The following is a 19,240-nucleotide window of genomic DNA, read 5'->3' on the forward strand; positions in this document are numbered from 1 at the left end:
GAATATTAAATATAATTTATATTTAAATAATGTGATATCCTGTATTTATATCATTTATGCATATCATGATCCCGTGTTTTCTTTTTTATTAACTAAGAAATGCAAATTTTCAAAATCAATGAAACATTATATCTATATATGGCACCTAAGTCTAAAACAAATAAACACTCCCATTTTTAATAATTAAAAATTGAATCAAATAATACAATTTTTCATTAATTTTTTGAAATAATAACTTNTCCTGTATGCAGATTTAGGGTCAGATTTATAAAAAAATATACCAAATCATAGTTAAAGACATCAAACATCCATAAAAAAAAGAATTATATTGATCCATACATCTTTCAAAAAGTTATAGCATTATAACCAGTTATTTATTTGTTTAACATTATTATTTTCTATAAGCTTTTATAAAATTGTTCTATTATGTATTAACAGTACGTAATTAACATGTGCTACCATAGTTAAATAAAATAAAAAATAAAATCAAGAATTTTCACACAATAATAACATTTGGTAGCCATTTTCACCGTGAAGATAAAATAAAGTCCGAAATTTTTTTTTGCATAATAAAGTATATTACATTAGCTTTAATTTAAGATATATATAAAAGTGTCAGACCTTCCGGAACATTTTCAAAAGTTAAGTTAAAAAAGTTATTTTTTTGTGAAAAAATTGTCATTTTAAATCTCCCCTTGTGGGCAGGTTAAGGGTTAAATTTATGAAAAAAATATACCAAACGAAAGGTAATGATATTACACATTTATATAAAAAAGAATTATATTGATATGTTCATTTTTGAAAAAGTTATGGTACTTTTAAGTAAAAAAAATTGAAAAAATTTGAAAATTAGAGGTTTTTAAATTTGTAATATTTTTGGAGATTTCTCCCATTTATGGGGAACGACGGAAATTTTTTCAATTTTTGAGGGTAATGTCTTCGACTAGATACGATTTGTGATCTTTTGACGTATCATTGAAAGAAATTGGTTCGGTGAGAGCTCAGAAAAAGTGGTAACAGACACACAAAAAAAAAAAAAAAAAAAAACACATCTTAGTAAAACCAATATCTTCTCAGCTTCGCATCGAAGCTAAAAAGAATTTAATTATGAATACAATGAAAATTTAAAATATGTCATAATTAGTTATTAAAATAAGAAATATTTCAATAAATTTTATGAAAACCAAGATTTTTAAGTTCAACGTTGTTAAAATTTTCACAATACTTGGTCAGTTCCACACAAGCTTGTTGACAGTATGTAATCGAATCATTAATTTCAGTATTGTTCAACTCAGCAACATTTTTCTTGATCATTTTTATAAAATTTCTTTGATCAAATCTGGGATTTGATTCAAATATACAACTCACTAATCGTTTTCGTTTCGAGTCGCATAACTTACTTGACAACATATTTCTTACTAGTTTTATATCAGATAGATATTTGTGTACTATTATTTCCATATCAGAATTCTCTATATGAAAAAAATCATCACGTAGTAAAGATTTTTTATTTAACAAAACAAAATAATCATTTATCAATTTTTCTATGGGTGATAATAATGAATCTGCTTGTTTTTGAGACCAAATCGACGATTTCTTTAAATTCATTATGGCTGTATTTATATTATTAAAAAATTCCTGAGTCCTTTTAACAGTATCAAAAAATTTATATACCGATTCAACATATTTAACATGATTAATTGCAAACTCTAAATCTTTTTTCTCTTCGCCAAATAATTGTAAGATTACAGTTAAATAAGAAGTGTATTCTGTTAATACTTCTAAAATCTTACACCTGAATAAAACTATGATATATATTTTTTTGAGATGAAAGTTATAATTATCAACTGGATCTCTGAGAACACGGCTCAAACTAATTGTTTGATAGGATTCCTGTATTGATATACCAGTCAAAGAATCCCAATTAATCTCATCAATAAGTATATTCATAGCTGCTATTCGTTGTCCTGGATTGTTTGGATCATCTAGTGGTGGTACGAGTGACGGAATACTGTAAAATAAATTTATCGATTAAGAAAATGTTATTAATGTTTAGAATAAACCATTACAAATATTAGTTGCTATTAATGTTACCATGCAGAGTATTAGCTTCAATGCGAAGCTTAATATGTATATTATAAAAATTGATCACTTGTGGCTAATATTACTTAAAATTAAAACTATATTAAAAATATTATTAATATAAAAGTTAAAGCAGTGCGTATTACTAGTACGCGCGAACGAAGTAAAACTTCTTTCTTTATGAAGATATTGGGTTGGGTCTATTGTGGTTCTTTAAAAAATTTTTATGCACAATCAAAATTATTTTATGCATTTTAAATAAAATTACTTTAATTTTCGAAAATACAATACTAAATTATAATATAAAATATACTTCACGTTACGTTTAACACATACTGACAATCTGACCTGAAAAACCCTCTTATATTCCCTTAGTGACTTTATAACCTAGTGACTTATCACTAAGTAATATTATCACATTTCGACAGTTTACACAAGTTTAATAATGAGTTTTTCAGTGGACTCGTATACCAATTAATAAAATTATTCTTATTTTTAAACATTTCTATTGCCTTCCTTGTATTATGTTCTTTGTATTTATTTACAATTTTAATTAGTTTTATGATTTTAATGGAGTGACTATGTGTCAGTTAATTGTTCAGCCACCGGAGTTTTATCAACTTCTTGATTTTTTATGTTTCTTATGTGCTTTTTAAACCTGACCTCTATACTTCTTCTTGTTTTTTCTACATTATATTTATTACAATTTTCATATTGTATTTTATAAATGCCCAAATTCCTCCCTTCTTCTACTTTATCTATAGGATTACTTGATAAATCTCTTAAATTATTACTTTTAGATGTTACTAAAGTAATACCAAAATTCTTAAAAATTCTAGCTGGTCCATTTAAGGTGCCCGGATAATATACAGGGTGATTTTTTTATCATAACCCACTCAATTACTTACAGAATAATAATAATTTATACATTTTTTTTTATTATTATCTTTAGTTACACATTATTCTTGAATTATTAACTATGTAATACTTTTTAAGTTCATCCCTTATGCCTGGTAAGGGTGTCAACTTTGTTTTTTTAAATGGCAACACGTATTTTTAATTTAATAAAATGTTTGAGTTTTTAATTCAATAGTAAATGGCATTTGAATTTTTAATAAAACTTAATTTGTTTATTAGATATAAACATTTAAAGTTTCAAATTTTTGAGTTAATATATAGGTATAATACACAAGGGATTACAAATACAGGTAGCTAATTGGTTTTTTATGATATTGCTATCACAGTCACGGATTGTTTATTATCAATTATGACTATCAATAGATATACTTTTTGTATTGTCAGTTAGTGTATTTATAAACTCACAACAATGTACCTTACTATCATTGATAATAACAATGCTGTGTATCTGCTAATATCGATGTCATAAAAAATGAATTAGCTACCTGTATTTATAATCCCTTGTGTATTATACCTATATATTAACTCAAAAATTTGAAACTTTAAATGTTTATATCTAATAAACAAATTAAGTTTCATTAAAAATTCAAATGCCATTTACTATTCAATTAAAAACTCAAACATTTTATTAAATTAAAAATACGTGTTGCCATTTAAAAAAACAAAGTTGACACCCTTACCAGGCATAAGGGATGAACTTAAAAAGTATTACATAGTTAATAATTCAAGAATAATGTGTAACTAAAGATAATAATAAAAAAAAAATTTTAAATTATTATTATTCTGTAAGTAATTGAGTGGGTTATGATAAAAAAATCATCCTGTATAGTGAGTGATCTAATTTCTTTTTGTTAATATGCTAGTTAGTGTATTAGCCGCCTTCCTTTCTTTATTTCATTTTTCTGTTCAGACTAATTTTGAAACTACGTTCTCATTATACCCATTAAATCTAGTTATTTCTCTTATACCCCCAAGTTCTCAATAGTATCAAAATCTATTTTATTCGACGGAATATTAACTAATCTGTATACTATACTATTAAAAGCTGCCTATTTGTGTTGCCAGCTATGGTTCGAATTGTTTGGAATGTTTTTTAATTGATTAAATGAAATAATTTTTTGAAATCGAAAAACATTAACTTAAAGATAATCAAAAAAATATAGATATTAACTTATTTAAATTGTTGTAAATTTTATAAAGGCAGACAAAACTTCATAAAATGTTAATAAGGTATATAAGACAGTGACCTTTTTTTAAAATGTGATCTTTAGTAATTGACTCTTAAAAGTAAAAACTAGGGTTGAAGTGTGGATATTGTTATTTTATAATTAGATATAAACTGCACTCTTCCTTCTACTTAAATATGAAAGTTTAAAATGATACAGTACTGTGTATTTCTCAGTTGCACGTCTTGTTATCAACCTATATAGAAGTATATGAGATTTTGAATCATAATATGCTTTGCCCTTGAGATAAGGTGTGTCTCTAAAAAACCTTAGGCCATGGATTTAATCCCATACCGTGTTTCATATTTTTACATGATTTGTGATACAATTTCGATGTCCGGCCGTAGCATAATACGAGAGGAACGATTTTTATTTTAGAGGGTTGTGGTTCTTTTATATACCCATAACTAAAATTCTATTGAATATACATTATTGAGAGTTTAATAATAAACAAGAATTATATTGTTCATTAGTGTTCTCAGGATGAATAAAACTGTTCTGAAACTTAGTTATAAAATAAATAATAACTTATACAAAATATTGATTTTTAGCATTTATAAATAAAAAAAATAATAACCTTAATATTCTATTATTTTATTATATGTAGTCTTAATTTAATTATCTTAATAACTTATATTAATTATTTNGATATTAACTTATTTAAATTGTTGTAAATTTTATAAAGGCAGACAAAACTTCATAAAATGTTAATAAGGTATATAAGACAGTGACCTTTTTTTAAAATGTGATCTTTAGTAATTGACTCTTAAAAGTAAAAACTAGGGTTGAAGTGTGGATATTGTTATTTTATAATTAGATATAAACTGCACTCTTCCTTCTACTTAAATATGAAAGTTTAAAATGATACAGTACTGTGTATTTCTCAGTTGCACGTCTTGTTATCAACCTATATAGAAGTATATGAGATTTTGAATCATAATATGCTTTGCCCTTGAGATAAGGTGTGTCTCTAAAAAACCTTAGGCCATGGATTTAATCCCATACCGTGTTTCATATTTTTACATGATTTGTGATACAATTTCGATGTCCGGCCGTAGCATAATACGAGAGGAACGATTTTTATTTTAGAGGGTTGTGGTTCTTTTATATACCCATAACTAAAATTCTATTGAATATACATTATTGAGAGTTTAATAATAAACAAGAATTATATTGTTCATTAGTGTTCTCAGGATGAATAAAACTGTTCTGAAACTTAGTTATAAAATAAATAATAACTTATACAAAATATTGATTTTTAGCATTTATAAATAAAAAAAATAATAACCTTAATATTCTATTATTTTATTATATGTAGTCTTAATTTAATTATCTTAATAACTTATATTAATTATTTTATAGTAATTTTACGTTCAAAACTATAATTCTCACTTATTTATCGCAGGAAAAAGTAATAAATTAAATCCAAATTCATCAAATCCATTTCTTGCAATATGGTCATAAACTGTATCGAGTTCGTGTAAAATAAATTCATTATAACTCGAGAATTTATTTGAACAGGTTTTGTATTCCATATCAAGTATTTGTTCAATATTAATTCGGTAGGAAAAATTTACTAAAATATTATTTTTCAATTTATTGATAAATACCATTCTAGTTACCTCATTTGCGAAATTTGTTATATTGGATAAAACTGTTACTGCTGTAGTTTTGACTAAATCTCCTCTTTGGGTCTTATAATATGACCAATTTGTTAATATTATGGAACTTACGAATTGTTTGATAAAATATATTTCATCAACTATAACAAAAGGATTTCCTTCAATTTTAGGAAATGCATATTTTAAATCTAAAGAACTGATAAACGTTGTTGCTTTATACAATTTGTCAAATAAAATTGTAGATTTTTTTACACTATTCTCAAGTAATTCAGAATAAACAATCAATTTATTAAATAAATAATCGGCAGAATACCTTTCACACTTGTTTATAATGATTCTAAGAAACTCTAGAAATGATCTTATAATTTCAATATATACATTGTTCAGTAAAACAATTATTAAAGTTAATACATCTAAAAGATTTGTATTGCTAATTTTTTTTGCCAAAACTTTTTCAACATGTATACCATCGGACGAATTTAATTTCAGTTCAAAATTATTTAGACAATTCCAACCCTTTTGTACACGTATTAAATTTACTACTTGAGTTAGATATGTTACATATTCTCTTTTTTCATTCTTAAAATTCACCGTAGATAAAAATCCAAAACATAATTGACTTAAAAATACAAATATAAAAATCGCACTATACATTTTTTAATTATTAATCATTCAGTTATAACTAATTTATAAACTTGTATGAATTAAATAAAATAATATTATAATATAGTCAAGAAACAGCATATTACAGTAGACTGTACTATTCCTTTAATTTAATGTTATATTTAATTATATTAGATTTGCCAATAAAAAAAGACAATGCAAATAATAATGTCTGTTAATTTGAATAATTTAGAACTTTTATTGCAAACATCATAAAAACAAAGAAATCAAGTTTACTAAAAATAACTGAATAAAATTAAATTGGAATTTTTTATTTGGTTTGCTAATTAAAATTAATTTTAGTATTATTTTTTGTTAAGTGACGTTACTAGAATTTTTAACACCGGTTTAAAAAATAAATAATATGCCCTCACCATCAATGGTTAATTATCATAAAATTGTATAATATAAAAATATAATAACATGTATTAGTTATTACATGTTATTAAATTATGCATAATTATGTAAGATTTAATAGTGTGTGTTTACTTGTAATTTATATTCATGATACTTTTGCTTTGAACTGAAAAATACATAAAATAAAAAAAATACTTAATACAGTTTTTAATGAAAATAACAGTAAGATAGTAATAATAATACCTTATCTAAGAGAATAATACATTGTTTGGAAAGAACATATTTCATGAGTTTCATTTCATTTTAATGAAATGCATTTATATATGCACTCGCTTTATTTTATGACAAAGTTATTTAAAACCAATAAAACTTTGTCGTATAAAAAATTGTTTTCAATTTAGTATTTTTACTTAAAACTTTCATAACTTTTTGATGGATGAATCATGAATCAAAACAAAACTTTTGTTTATAAACACCTTAGTTATTTTTCTTTTATTTGATATAATTTTTTGAGAAACTTGACTCCATTAGGGAAATTCAAAATAATATATATTTGTAAAATAAAGTTTAAGAAAAAGTTGACAGAGAAAACATACTTAAGTACTATTAATAGTTAACTATTTTTGGAGAAAAGCTAAAACAGTCTAATATTAATAATGCCTGTCAAGCTTAAGGTACGAACTTCAAACCTATCTGTGGCAATGCATTTTTTTCATTATTATTAGCTTTGATTTCGATGTGTCTGTTACCACATTTTCTCAGGTCTCACCGAACAGATTTCTTTCAACGATACGTCAAAAGGTCACAAATCATATCAAGTCGAAGACATTACACTTAAAAATTGAAAAAATTTCCCTCGTTCCCCATAAATGGGAGAAATCTCCAAAAATATTACAAATTTAAAAACCTCTAATTTTCGAAATTTTTTCAATTTTAATTACTTAAAACTGCCATAACTTTTTCAAAACTGAACAAATCAATAAAATTTTTTTTTATAGATGCATTATGTTCTTAAACATCATTTGATATATTTTTTTTATAAATTTAACCCGTTACCTGCCCACAGAGGGGGATACAAAATGACAACTTTATCACAAAAAATTAACTTTTTCAACTTTTTAAAGTGTTCTAGAAATACTGACACTTCTGTATATACCTTAAATTAAAGCTTATGTAATATACTTAATTATGAAAAAAAAAAATTTGGACTTTATTTTGTCTTCACGGTGAAAATGGTTACCGTATGCTATTTTTGTGTTAAACTTCTCGACTTTATATTTTACATTTTTAAATTTAAAATGCTATAACTTTTCGAAAAATGTATGGATCATTATAATTTTTTTAAGAGAAATAATATTTATATATTTCTTTCATTCGATATACTTTTTTTTTAAATCGGACCATTCTCTTCATGCAAAGGGGGTTCAAACTTAAAAATGCATATAGAAAGGAGAACTTTTTGAACTTAATTTTTGTAAGTGTTTCAGAAATACTGACACTTTTATATATATTTTAAATTAAAGCTTATGTAATATACTTTATTATGGAAAAAAAAATTAAGACTTTATTTTGTCTTCATGGTGAAAACAGACATCAAAGTTAATATAAAAAACGGTAGCACAGTGCGATCGAGGCACAGTGTAGACAAGGCATAGATGGGACAAGTATAGATGATATCTGACAGTGATTAAAATCACTATCATAAGAAACGCTTCGATGCAAATCTGTAGATAGTGTTTCATTTAGAGAAATTGGTGGATTATTCCAAAAGCAACATCAACTCTTATTTCTTTGATTATATCCTAATTAGTAGTTTTTTGATTTTAAAATATAATATATGAATAAATACTTATTATAATTATTAAATTTAGTATGAAATTGATATTCAATAATTTAATATTATAAAAATAATAAAGAAGTTGTATTTTGCTTTATTTTTACGTGTATAAAAATTTAAAGGGCTTGATACAATAAATTTCAATAAAATCTCTGTTTGTTACTATAAATAAATGCACTGAACTACAAGGAACTTTCATCAGTAGCAAAAATATACCATTCTAAATCAACTTTTCGCGATGTTTTCAAATCTGCAATTAGACTTTTTCTATCACTTCTAAGTTTAAATATTATTAAAAATTAGTATTTACATATAAAAAATTCGCATCGAAGCTAAAAAATTGGCTATTTAAACTAACTCAAATTTAAAATTTACTTTTTCGACTTTAAAAAAGTAAAAAAACCCAGCACAGTGGGATCGCGGCACAGTGGTGACGTATCATAGTTGGATCAAGCATAATGATATCTGACAGTGATTAAAATCACTATAAAAAAAAAAACGCTTGGATGCAAATCTTTAGATAGTGTTTCATTTTAAAAAAATTGGTGGATTATTCCAAAAGCTACATGATCTGCTAGTTCTTTATTAATATCCTAATTAAGATAAAGTATGTCGAATGAAAAAGGTATTATTAAAAAATATTATTTCTCATAAAAAAATTATGTTGATCCATACACTTTTCAATATGTCATAGCATTATAAAGTTAAAAATGTAAAATACAAAATGGAGAATTTTTACACAAAAATAGCATTTGGTAGCCATTTTCACCGTGAAGACCAAATAAAGTCCGAAATTTTTTTTTCCCATAATAAAGTATATTATATTAGCTTTAATTTAAGATATATATAAAAGTATCAGTATTTTCAAAAGTTAAGTTGAAAAAGTACATTTTTTGTAAAAAAGTTGTCATATTGAATACCCTCCTGTATGCAGATTTAGGGTCAGATTTATAAAAAAATATACCAAATCATAGTTAAAGACATCAAACATCCATAAAAAAAAGAATTATATTGATCCATACATCTTTCAAAAAGTTATAGCATTATAACCAGTTATTTATTTGTTTAACATTATTATTTTCTATAAGCTTTTATAAAATTGTTCTATTATGTATTAACAGTACGTAATTAACATGTGCTACCATAGTTTCGAATGTTTTTAATTCAATATAAATACTTTCATTACTTTTAAGTCTACTTTAAAGTGTATTTATATGATAGATTTGAAACTGAATACCATTAATCTTAAAAGAGATAAAAAATACAATGAGTTTAAAAAGAAGTAACAGTTATTCTGACATAACTGGTAATGCAACATTACAGTGCTTGGCTAGTGGCATTAACTATTCTATTGGAGAGACTGAGGTAGATTTTTTCTTTAAGAAATAAACTCAATTTAAGTATTAAGATGAACTTATTAAAAATACATATATTTTAATATGAAAATAATATCTATATTAATCTTTAAGCCATCTTAACTTTGTTTTATATTTTACAATATACTTTATTTTTCTTTAAAATGGTTAAATTGATATATTATAACTCTTCAGTTTGTTATTGGACGTTCTCTTGCCTATTTACTTGTAATTGAAGAAAAATCTATAGCACGACGACATTGTTTTATAAATAAATCCAATGGCCAATATCTTATTTCTCACAGTGTAAGACTTAACATTTTTATTGCATGTTTATATTAATTTAGCTATCAAAGAGAATAATTAATTCTATGTTGATCAACAATATCTGTATTACAGGGAACAGGCAATGAAACTTATGTAAATTGTGTGAAAATTCCTAATAACAAAAATGATTATCAAGTTTTAAATCACGGAGATGTTATTTCCTTTGAAGATGGGAGTGGAAGTTATAAATATCTGTACAGATTTGTTTTACAAACAAATACAGATAAAAAATTGAAGTAAGATTATTCTTAAGACATCACGTCTGTAAGTAATTTGTAGAACATGGATAAACAATACACTAATATAATCAAATCTATTATTCATTTTATTAAACGCCATCAAATAAATTGATTAATATAAACACTATATCTAAATCAAAATTACCTGAAAAATATTATTTTAATTCATTCTTTTAATATATGTCCGTTATTTTTATTATAAACTTTCTAATCGCTTAATATGATAGTTACAAAGAGTATGAACAATATTTGTTTATAAAACTTTAAATATAGATTTTACATTTAATATTGTTAAAAAATGAAAACAATTATTCCTTTTTAAATTTTAACTTTTAAANTAATTCCTTTTTAAATTTTAACTTTCAAACTATGACAAGACTTACGTAACAAAAAAGGTGGTCGACTCTGGTTTTGAGGGTAGAGACCCGTGGGCCGTTTATTAAATGAGCGACAACAGATTATTTTAACAAAAATAAAACAAACCGAAAAGATAAACACAGTAATAATAATCTTCGCATAATATCGCGGCACTTTTGATAGCGTCGAAGACGCGATGTCCGGCGTGATCTTTGGGCGACAACAGGTTAGCAGCGTTGTAGGCGATGGTGCGCGGGTGCGGATCGGTTGGGTCGACGCTGTCGCTTTCACAACGGGAGGAAGACTCCCCCATCATTTGCGGCGGGTCGTCGTCGGCTGTGCGTCATTTGCAATTTGTCATTTGCAATTTGCACCGTAACGTATAACACGCGGTGTTGGTCAGTCAAATACTCATAGTAGGGCGACGGCTGATAAAGGTGGCACGAGTTTTTATAGTTAACGCAATTTGTAATCTTGAACCATAAAAGATAATAGGACGAAAATATATAACACAATGTTACGCCTGACTGGCACTGCACAAACACAGCGAGATATAACACGGTAGTTAGTGCCGAAACCAAAGGTCTGTGCTCGCCGTTCGTTAATGATTAACAACACGTTACACGACTGATTACGAAGCAAACCGATGAGGTCCGAGAGGCAAACTTTTTTGATTCAGTTGCTATACTGGATTATTACGATTGATTGGTGAGGGAGAGTCGTGAATACTTGGTAAAATGAGGCTAATGTAAATTTTCCTCAGCGGTGAACACCATTGTGTGCCAGGTGGTTTCAAATGCGAAACGACATTTTATTAAATGGAATCGATTTATATTTATTGTTCCTAATCTATGCTTACCCCACAAAAACAACAAACGAATTACGTTTATCACAATAGTTATCAGTAATGTATAAAATTATTATGCGATTATAATTTTTCATCTTATACTCTATAAAAATTTTAAAGAATTAACATGTTACCGATTAATACAGCTATTATCTACGTGTACCTATAATCTTAAAAATAGGTATATTCTTTATTCAAATTTACTAAATTAAAAGTTTGCCTCACCACTTCCGAGACCCACGAGCCGCCACTTGTTTATACGCGAACGCAAAGCGCGTATTCTCGCGATTGTTGATATCGTATTTCCGAAGAACAAAAACAAACTACCACCACTTGTACTTTTCATTTTTGGTTAATTCGATTGAAATACGGTCAATAACGTTCACTATGACTGGAAGAGCACCGACCAGTTAAGCTGGCCCACAATTACAATGCCATTCAAATCCAAATTGCAAATTAACTACGCGCAGCGCCAACGGCCAGTTTGCTTGTCACCGGTAACGAAATCGAGCGCGTTCCTCTCGGTCAAAATGACGAAATTTTTAACGACCTTCCATTTCACCTCGCCCATTCACTTCAAACTCGACTACAGCCCCTCGCTCACAACGCAGGACAAGCTGTAGCCCCTTTAAATTCACTCACCGCATCACCCACCCACAGTGAGGGACACAATGCGGTCTTCAAGGTCTTTAAAAAAATTAATCATACGGTCGAGAAAACAAAAGTCCCCGCGTTATACGATAATAGCGCGAGTCGATATGTTGGTCACCGTGGGGGAGGGGATACCAGCCGAGACGACATACCCGCTTATGGCGATTGACACCGCCGGCGGACAAATCGTTCGAACCGTAAACCCACCCGAGTTTTGCCGAACAAACGCACCCGCGTAAAATTACAACTCCCGCTGTGGAACTTGAATTTTACAACGGTTTTGTGACGGCATTACTTGACTCACAAGCGCAAAAGTCATATATCACCCCACCAATAGCCCATAATTACGGAATTGTGCACAAAGGACCCACACACGCGGTTAGACTAGCAGACGGACACACGAAACCAACCGCCGGCACCGCTACTTTTACCGCGAACATCGCAGATCTGACAATCACTTTTACGGCTGTTATCTTAGAGAATCTGTACTGTGACGTACTCCTGGGACACGACTTTCTAACAGAACAGGAAGTCTCCTGGGACTACGCTGCAGGTATAATTCACTTGGGCGCAACGCGACGCGCTACAGCTTGTTGGAAAGCGAGTACTCGACACACGCTACCCGATGTAGATCTACCAACACTAGATATAGCAGGTGACCCACACACGCGCGAACTATCATCACAGATAGTGAAGAACTGCGCTACGTTTTTAATGACACGGTGGGACACATAACGCTTATCGAACACGCATCATGTTACCATCCGACCACAAAGCGCGGACCAACTACACACTCACTTTATTAGTGCCAGGCCGAGAACAGAGGCTGACACCACCACCCTTAGCATCGAACGTGGAGGAGACACCGTTTTAAACTACAGTAACAGCAGCAATAGCACAATAGCGGTGACAACATCTAAATCAGCAGCGGTGAAACAGCGACCGGCGGAAAAACCCACGGTATTGGTATACACCCACTCACCCCTTAGATCACCCAACAAACAACGTGAGTTTGCGGCCTTCACTGCGATACGCGGTTTCTTCCCGGTCGCCATTAAGTAGACCGGCGGCTTGGCGGTATTTGACACGGCCCGCGTCGCTCGTTATACGCGATGCCCATCTCTATCTCGCACCATTTGCGGCGGGTCGTCGTCGGCCGTGCGTCATTTGCAATTTGCACCGTAGCGTATAACACGCGGTGTTGGTCAGTCGAATACTCATAGTAGGGCGACGGCTGATAAAGGTGACACGAGTCGCGGGACATCGTGTATAACGAAGCGACGCGGGCCGTGTCAAATATGCTTTGCTCACAAAAAATATTAAAAAGAACTTGCATTCATGGTAAAATGCTTTTTTGCAAAATTCAGAATTATGCTTAAAATATTTCATTTATATATACCCTATTCTTTTAAAATTACTCTGCTGTTTGTGTTTAATTTTTATAAAGTTAGATGTTTAAAATTAATTGCATTTATTTTTCAGACGAAATAATGAAGTATATGGTGAACAATATGAATCTAGTAAAAGTCAATCTTATGTTGACAATATTGTAAGTTTTAATTCTGTGGATGATATTTTTTTTTGCAATTAATTTCTTTAAATGAATACAAAAATTATATATTTATTTTTAATTTTTACTTATGATACGACCCTATTTGGGTTCATATCTCATATGCCTGTTAACAGTAACCCAACATTTTAATTAGTACATATCCCATTAGAAAAAACTAATTAAAGAATAATGAAATCAAATAATAATGTTTATTAATAATAAAATAAAATAAAATAATAATCTATGGATTCAAGATATGTTGAAAATGTCCATCAGGGAGATGACAATGTGCTATAAACATCATGAGAATTATAATTTTTTAAATCACAATTAAATAATAATAATAAGTTCAAATAATATTAATTAGATGTTAAACATTCATATGGTAGGTCTCAACTGCTTGTTGCACTACATTTTCACATACAGTTTTCTGTAAGAATGTGTAAAATTGTCAGCGGGTCCCTGTATATCTATCTGTAATAAGCATGACCAAGCTGTTAAATGTTATTAACTGAACCAAGATTTGTGCACAAAATGTGAACGTATCACTTATTTAAAACCAATTTTTTAATTATTAATTGACTTATTTTAGCTGAAAAGTGAAAAAGCATTAATGAAGCGTTTTCTAATTGCTAAATTAGATAAATTTAATGAAATAATTAATCGAGAATCAAAAAAAGTTAAAAAATTGAAAAAAACAGTTTTAAAAGTAAATATATTTTAAGTAAAAATAACTTAACCTCTGGTTAATACATATTATATTATTTTCACACAATAATAATTTTTTTTATTAACATTTACTATAATTAAAAAAAATACAAAGAATGTATTAGTTTTTAAATTAGTTCTAAAATCATGTTTTATTAACCTATATTTTTGTATTAAATCATATTGAAAAAATTTTTGTCCGCAGCATAAACTCGCCAATAATGAATTAACAAAAAAGAATTTAGATTACCAAAATACTTTAAAAATTCAACAAGATGATTATATAAGTATATATGTTGTTATTAACTTACTTTATTTAATTTTACACTTGTTTAAGCAAAGTCACATGATATTCTTAATATATAACATGAAATATACTGTGTCTTAATCTGGACTTATTTATCTGTATAAAATATATAAGCGAATAACCTATGAACTCCGTTTATTTATTTTTTTGATGGAGTTCACGTAATGGGGTATAAATTAATTTTGGGCTTATTTATTACTATTGTATTAAATTGAACATTAGAAACATTGGTAACAATATCATGTCCATACATTTTTGTTTATAAAACATTACATTTTTTTATATTATAACAATTATAATTCAAATCTCTAAGATAAATATAATTTATAATGCATTGTCATGTGTGGTCTTAATTGGTTTTTATAAATATTTTAGAAACATCTTCATCACGTTTTAAAAATAAATAAATCTTATTCCTTTTATTAAATATTTTGATAAGAAAAAATATTAATTAAAAAATAAAACACCTATGGATTTAAGACATTTTTGAAAAAATTAATTTATCTTATTTTTCCTAAACTTTCAATTGTATTAAGGCTAATGTTAAATTACATTAAAAAAAGGTATTTATCAAATTATTATCATTTGTAACTCTATTTTCTAGATAAAATTTTTAAGTTAAACTTTGTTAAGTCATTTAATAGCTTCAACATACTTTAATTATTATCTTTTTTTTTTGAGAAGTTAATTTTTTTGTTTGAATTTTTTTTCTAGATCAAATATCACAAATTGAAGAAACAATCAAAGAAAAAGTTTATAGTGTTCTAGAAAGTGATTTTCAATGTTCAATTTGTAATGAATTAATGGTTAAGGTATTATTTTTACATTTAAATCCATTAATAGTGGAAATATAACACGTCATCATGTTAAAAGTTCTTAGCAAATTTATTATGTTACTTTGGTTAAAAAATGTAGTAGGGAATAATTTTTAATCAATTTTAAGATTGTTAAATAATATAAAGTGATAGTAGAGATCTGAAAACTTTTTAAACTTTCTGGTTCTAGAATTGTAAATAAAGTTTCTGAAAAGTAAAGCTAAAATATTTTAATTAAAAAATTAATTTCTGATGAAAATTTTATTTTTTATTAGTTAAAAAATTAAATAAATGTGTTTAAAAATCAATTGTAAAAATCATATAATAAAATCTAGTAAAGTAATTTAAAATGCTTTTCTTTAGGTATATGTACATATTTTTATTTTGAACTAACAATTAATATGATTGCTAAACATATGAAGACACAAATTTTCAATTTAAAATAAAATTTGCTTAATCGTCTAAGATAAAAAACGATTTTACAATTACTTTTNAAACATATGAAGACACAAATTTTCAATTTAAAATAAAATTTGCTTAATCTTCTAAGATAAAAAACAATTTTACAATTACTTAATTTACTTACATTGACATTACTTTACCATAATGTGTGACATTTTAAAGTAAATTTGTTTGCTTGTGAAAATAAAATGCAATTTAAGTAAAATGAAACATATTACTATGTCATTGTCTATATATTATTATTTTATAATTTAGTAACTATTTGTATCCAAAATTTAAATAAGTTTTTAAATTTTGTTTTTGATCAATTAGCTTCTAAGAGACTGAAAAAAAATCACATACTTCATAAATTTTCCAACAAAATTATTTTATTTTAGAATTTGAGTTTGAAGTTTAAATAAAACATATTTTATCTCAAAATGTTAGTTCAAGAAAACTTGAATTATAAGCATCCATAAATTAGATTAAAAAAATGATTTTAAATATCTCATTATCATTGGGAAATAAATAAAATTTAGTCATAAATTGTGAAAATGAATATTTTATATAAAATTTAATATGTAAATTTGTTTTTTTTTTAGGCGTGTACAATTAATTGCAGCCATACATTTTGTGAAATTTGTTTAAATACTTGGTTGAAATATAGTCAAGTGTGTCCTCTTTGTCGAACTTTAGTTCAAACCAAAACTCTTTGTCTATCTCTGGATAACTTTATTACCAATATTTGTAATCTTCTTGGGAATGCAATAAAAGAACATCGGGAAAAAGTACAACAAGAAAGTAAGTATATTTGAACATTTATTAACTTATATTTATTGTTATAACTATTTTTAGAATTGACAGTTAATGTCCCACGAGTAGAGTATGCACGACAAACTGCTAGAAGAGGTAGTAGAAGAGAGGTACAACTCAACGTCGAAATACACATCCTGCACATGTTCAATAAGAAATAGTGCAAAGAATTCATGAAGTTATGTTTTGATAAATACCTGAATTTTTGACTAATGTAATACATTTTAAACTTTCCAAAAGAAAATTTACTTTTTACTCTTTCATATTTTTAGAAAAATTGAACAAAATATAATTAAATAAATATAATTATTCATGTGAAATTTGTAAATAATTTTAGTTTGTTTTTGTACAACTTAGTTTAATAAACTCATACTACATATGTATTATTTAAACTTTGAATTTAAAATTGTTAAATTTTATATAAAATTAAGATAATTTACCTTATTGTTAAAAATAAAATATTTTCCATACATTATCTCATCTATTGTATTTTAAATTTTAATTAAAATATATTTGATACCTAGCAAAATGATAGGTACTTTTTTAACAACTATGAGCACAATAAAATATTATTTAATGTTTTTAATACAAATATAAATAAGCACAAGTATTTTAATTATATTTTACAAGAACTCTATTAAATAATAAAATAAAACCTTGGGAGCTAGAGCTATTGGTTGGTACATAAGGATTTTGTTCGCCACCGGGTTCCTACTAAAGCGGTTATCCCATATGACTAATAATAAAAAATAACAATAAATTTCAATAATAGATTTCTAACCATAAAAAAAAGAAAGATTACCATTCATCTAATTAATATGTTTTTTTCTGTATGATATGATTTTCAAATGTATAAATTCATATTTAAATTCAATCGGACGTCCGCAAAATACAAATGTAATGACATTGAACTATAAAATAATTTTACATACACTGAGAAGATATACTCCAAGTCAATTCACGGATTCAACGATTCGACGCACAGTGGGGCAACGAGTTTCAAAAGTTGGCATTAAATCATGGAGCAAAAAAATATATTCCTAAAAATTAATATTATTTTTATTTTTGTCCATCAAATATATAAAAAGTCATTTACATAATATTAACATAGGTATTTACTATTTACTAAAATCCCAGCCCCTCATTATAGCTTCACCTGGAACAGATTTTACGTTTTTTCTGCTTTAAAATTCCGATTTTTTTTTACTGCGGTCTCCACACAATCTCATATCCGCTATGTTGTATTTCATTCTACTAATATGTAATTTTGTCAGGCAGTTCCATAAATTCTTGAAATTACATGCATTTGATTATAGGAATGATTCTTAGGAAGGCGTACTTTTAATATACAGAAATTTACTGAACATTAGCCACTCAGAAATTTCAATTAAACACCTCATGTTTAGATTAATTTCAAACAATACGACAAAATTTAAAAACTATAATCGAATCATAATAATCATAGACCGTAATATTTATTTAAAAAACCATTATAAATTTTGTAATAATTTTGATTATAAGTAATGTTTTAATAAATAAACCATTACGTTATGATACTAAATTAAGTTCAGAAATATTCTTCGTTTTAATATGTTATCAAAATCGTTTTTAGTTAAAATATAACTGCAAGCGCAACTCGTCAAGATTTTGTCTCGCATCTAACGGAATATGATTAGAAGTGTACTTTTGTAGGTATCCGATAAAGACTAGTGATGGGCATTTTCGAATATTTTAAACTATCGTATAACTATTCAAATTGTGTTTATACAACCGTATAGTTTACTTTTAGCATAAACTATCGAATATTTTTACTATTCGAATATTTTTTGAATGACTATCGAATAGTTTGAATAGTGGACAACTATCGAATAGTTCGATAGTTTCTATTCGATATTTCCCATCACTAGTTTTTTTAACTACGGCAGCCGTTTACATGCAGAAGATAAAGTGTCGGGACAATTTTTAGCTTCGATGCGAAGCTGAGATAGTATTGGTTTTACTATGATGTGTTTTTTTTTTTTTTTTTTGTCTGTTACCACTTTTTTTCAGCTCTCAACGAACGGATTTCTTTCAATGATAATTCAAAAGATCACAAATCGTATCTAGTCAAAGACATTACCCTC

At 27.0% G+C, this 19,240-nt stretch overlaps 2 protein-coding genes across 4 annotated transcripts; one reads left to right on the plus strand and one right to left on the minus strand.

The window, feature by feature from the left end:
* Positions 1-1,057: 1,057 nt before the first annotated feature.
* LOC126907274 (uncharacterized) lies at positions 1,058-12,184 on the minus strand. 3 transcript variants are annotated; one of them, XM_050688431.1, is made up of 3 exons: positions 12,056-12,184; positions 7,001-7,034; positions 1,058-2,011 (listed from the first exon to the last, which is right to left on the minus strand). In XM_050688431.1, the coding sequence occupies exons 1-3, from the start codon at positions 12,174-12,176 to the stop codon at positions 1,165-1,167; spliced, it is 1,002 nt and encodes a 333-aa protein (XP_050544388.1). In that variant the 5' UTR covers positions 12,177-12,184; the 3' UTR covers positions 1,058-1,164. The 3 variants fall into 3 exon arrangements, with proteins under 3 accessions (XP_050544388.1, XP_050544389.1, XP_050544387.1); XM_050688432.1 differs by lacking the exon at positions 12,056-12,184 and adding an exon at positions 11,010-11,554; XM_050688430.1 differs by lacking the exons at positions 7,001-7,034; positions 12,056-12,184 and adding an exon at positions 5,619-6,591.
* Positions 12,185-13,708: 1,524 nt separating this feature from the next.
* LOC126907287 (E3 ubiquitin-protein ligase RNF8-like) lies at positions 13,709-17,399 on the plus strand. The gene is made up of 5 exons (XM_050688451.1): positions 13,709-13,822; positions 13,964-14,030; positions 15,763-15,860; positions 16,907-17,105; positions 17,160-17,399. The coding sequence occupies exons 3-5, from the start codon at positions 15,852-15,854 to the stop codon at positions 17,276-17,278; spliced, it is 327 nt and encodes a 108-aa protein (XP_050544408.1). The 5' UTR covers positions 13,709-13,822; positions 13,964-14,030; positions 15,763-15,851; the 3' UTR covers positions 17,279-17,399.
* Positions 17,400-19,240: the final 1,841 nt, after the last annotated feature.

Source organism: Daktulosphaira vitifoliae, unplaced genomic scaffold (genome assembly GCF_025091365.1).
Source record: "Daktulosphaira vitifoliae isolate Bord-2020 unplaced genomic scaffold, ASM2509136v1 Scaffold_5, whole genome shotgun sequence".
NCBI lineage: Eukaryota > Metazoa > Arthropoda > Insecta > Hemiptera > Phylloxeridae > Daktulosphaira > Daktulosphaira vitifoliae.

Bases quoted from the DNA above. Each gene is read 5' to 3' on its own strand.
- LOC126907287 (XM_050688451.1), top strand. The intron at 17,106-17,159 runs GTAAGTATATTT...AACTATTTTTAG, and splicing joins GGAAAAAGTACAACAAGAAA to AATTGACAGTTAATGTCCCA.
- LOC126907274 (XM_050688430.1), bottom strand. From the start codon at position 6,502: ATGTATAGTGCGATTTTTATATTTGTATTTTTAAGTCAATTATGTTTT. The intron at 2,012-5,618 runs GTGAGAATTATA...TTTATTTTACAG, and splicing joins CTTTTTCCTGCGATAAATAA to TATTCCGTCACTCGTACCAC.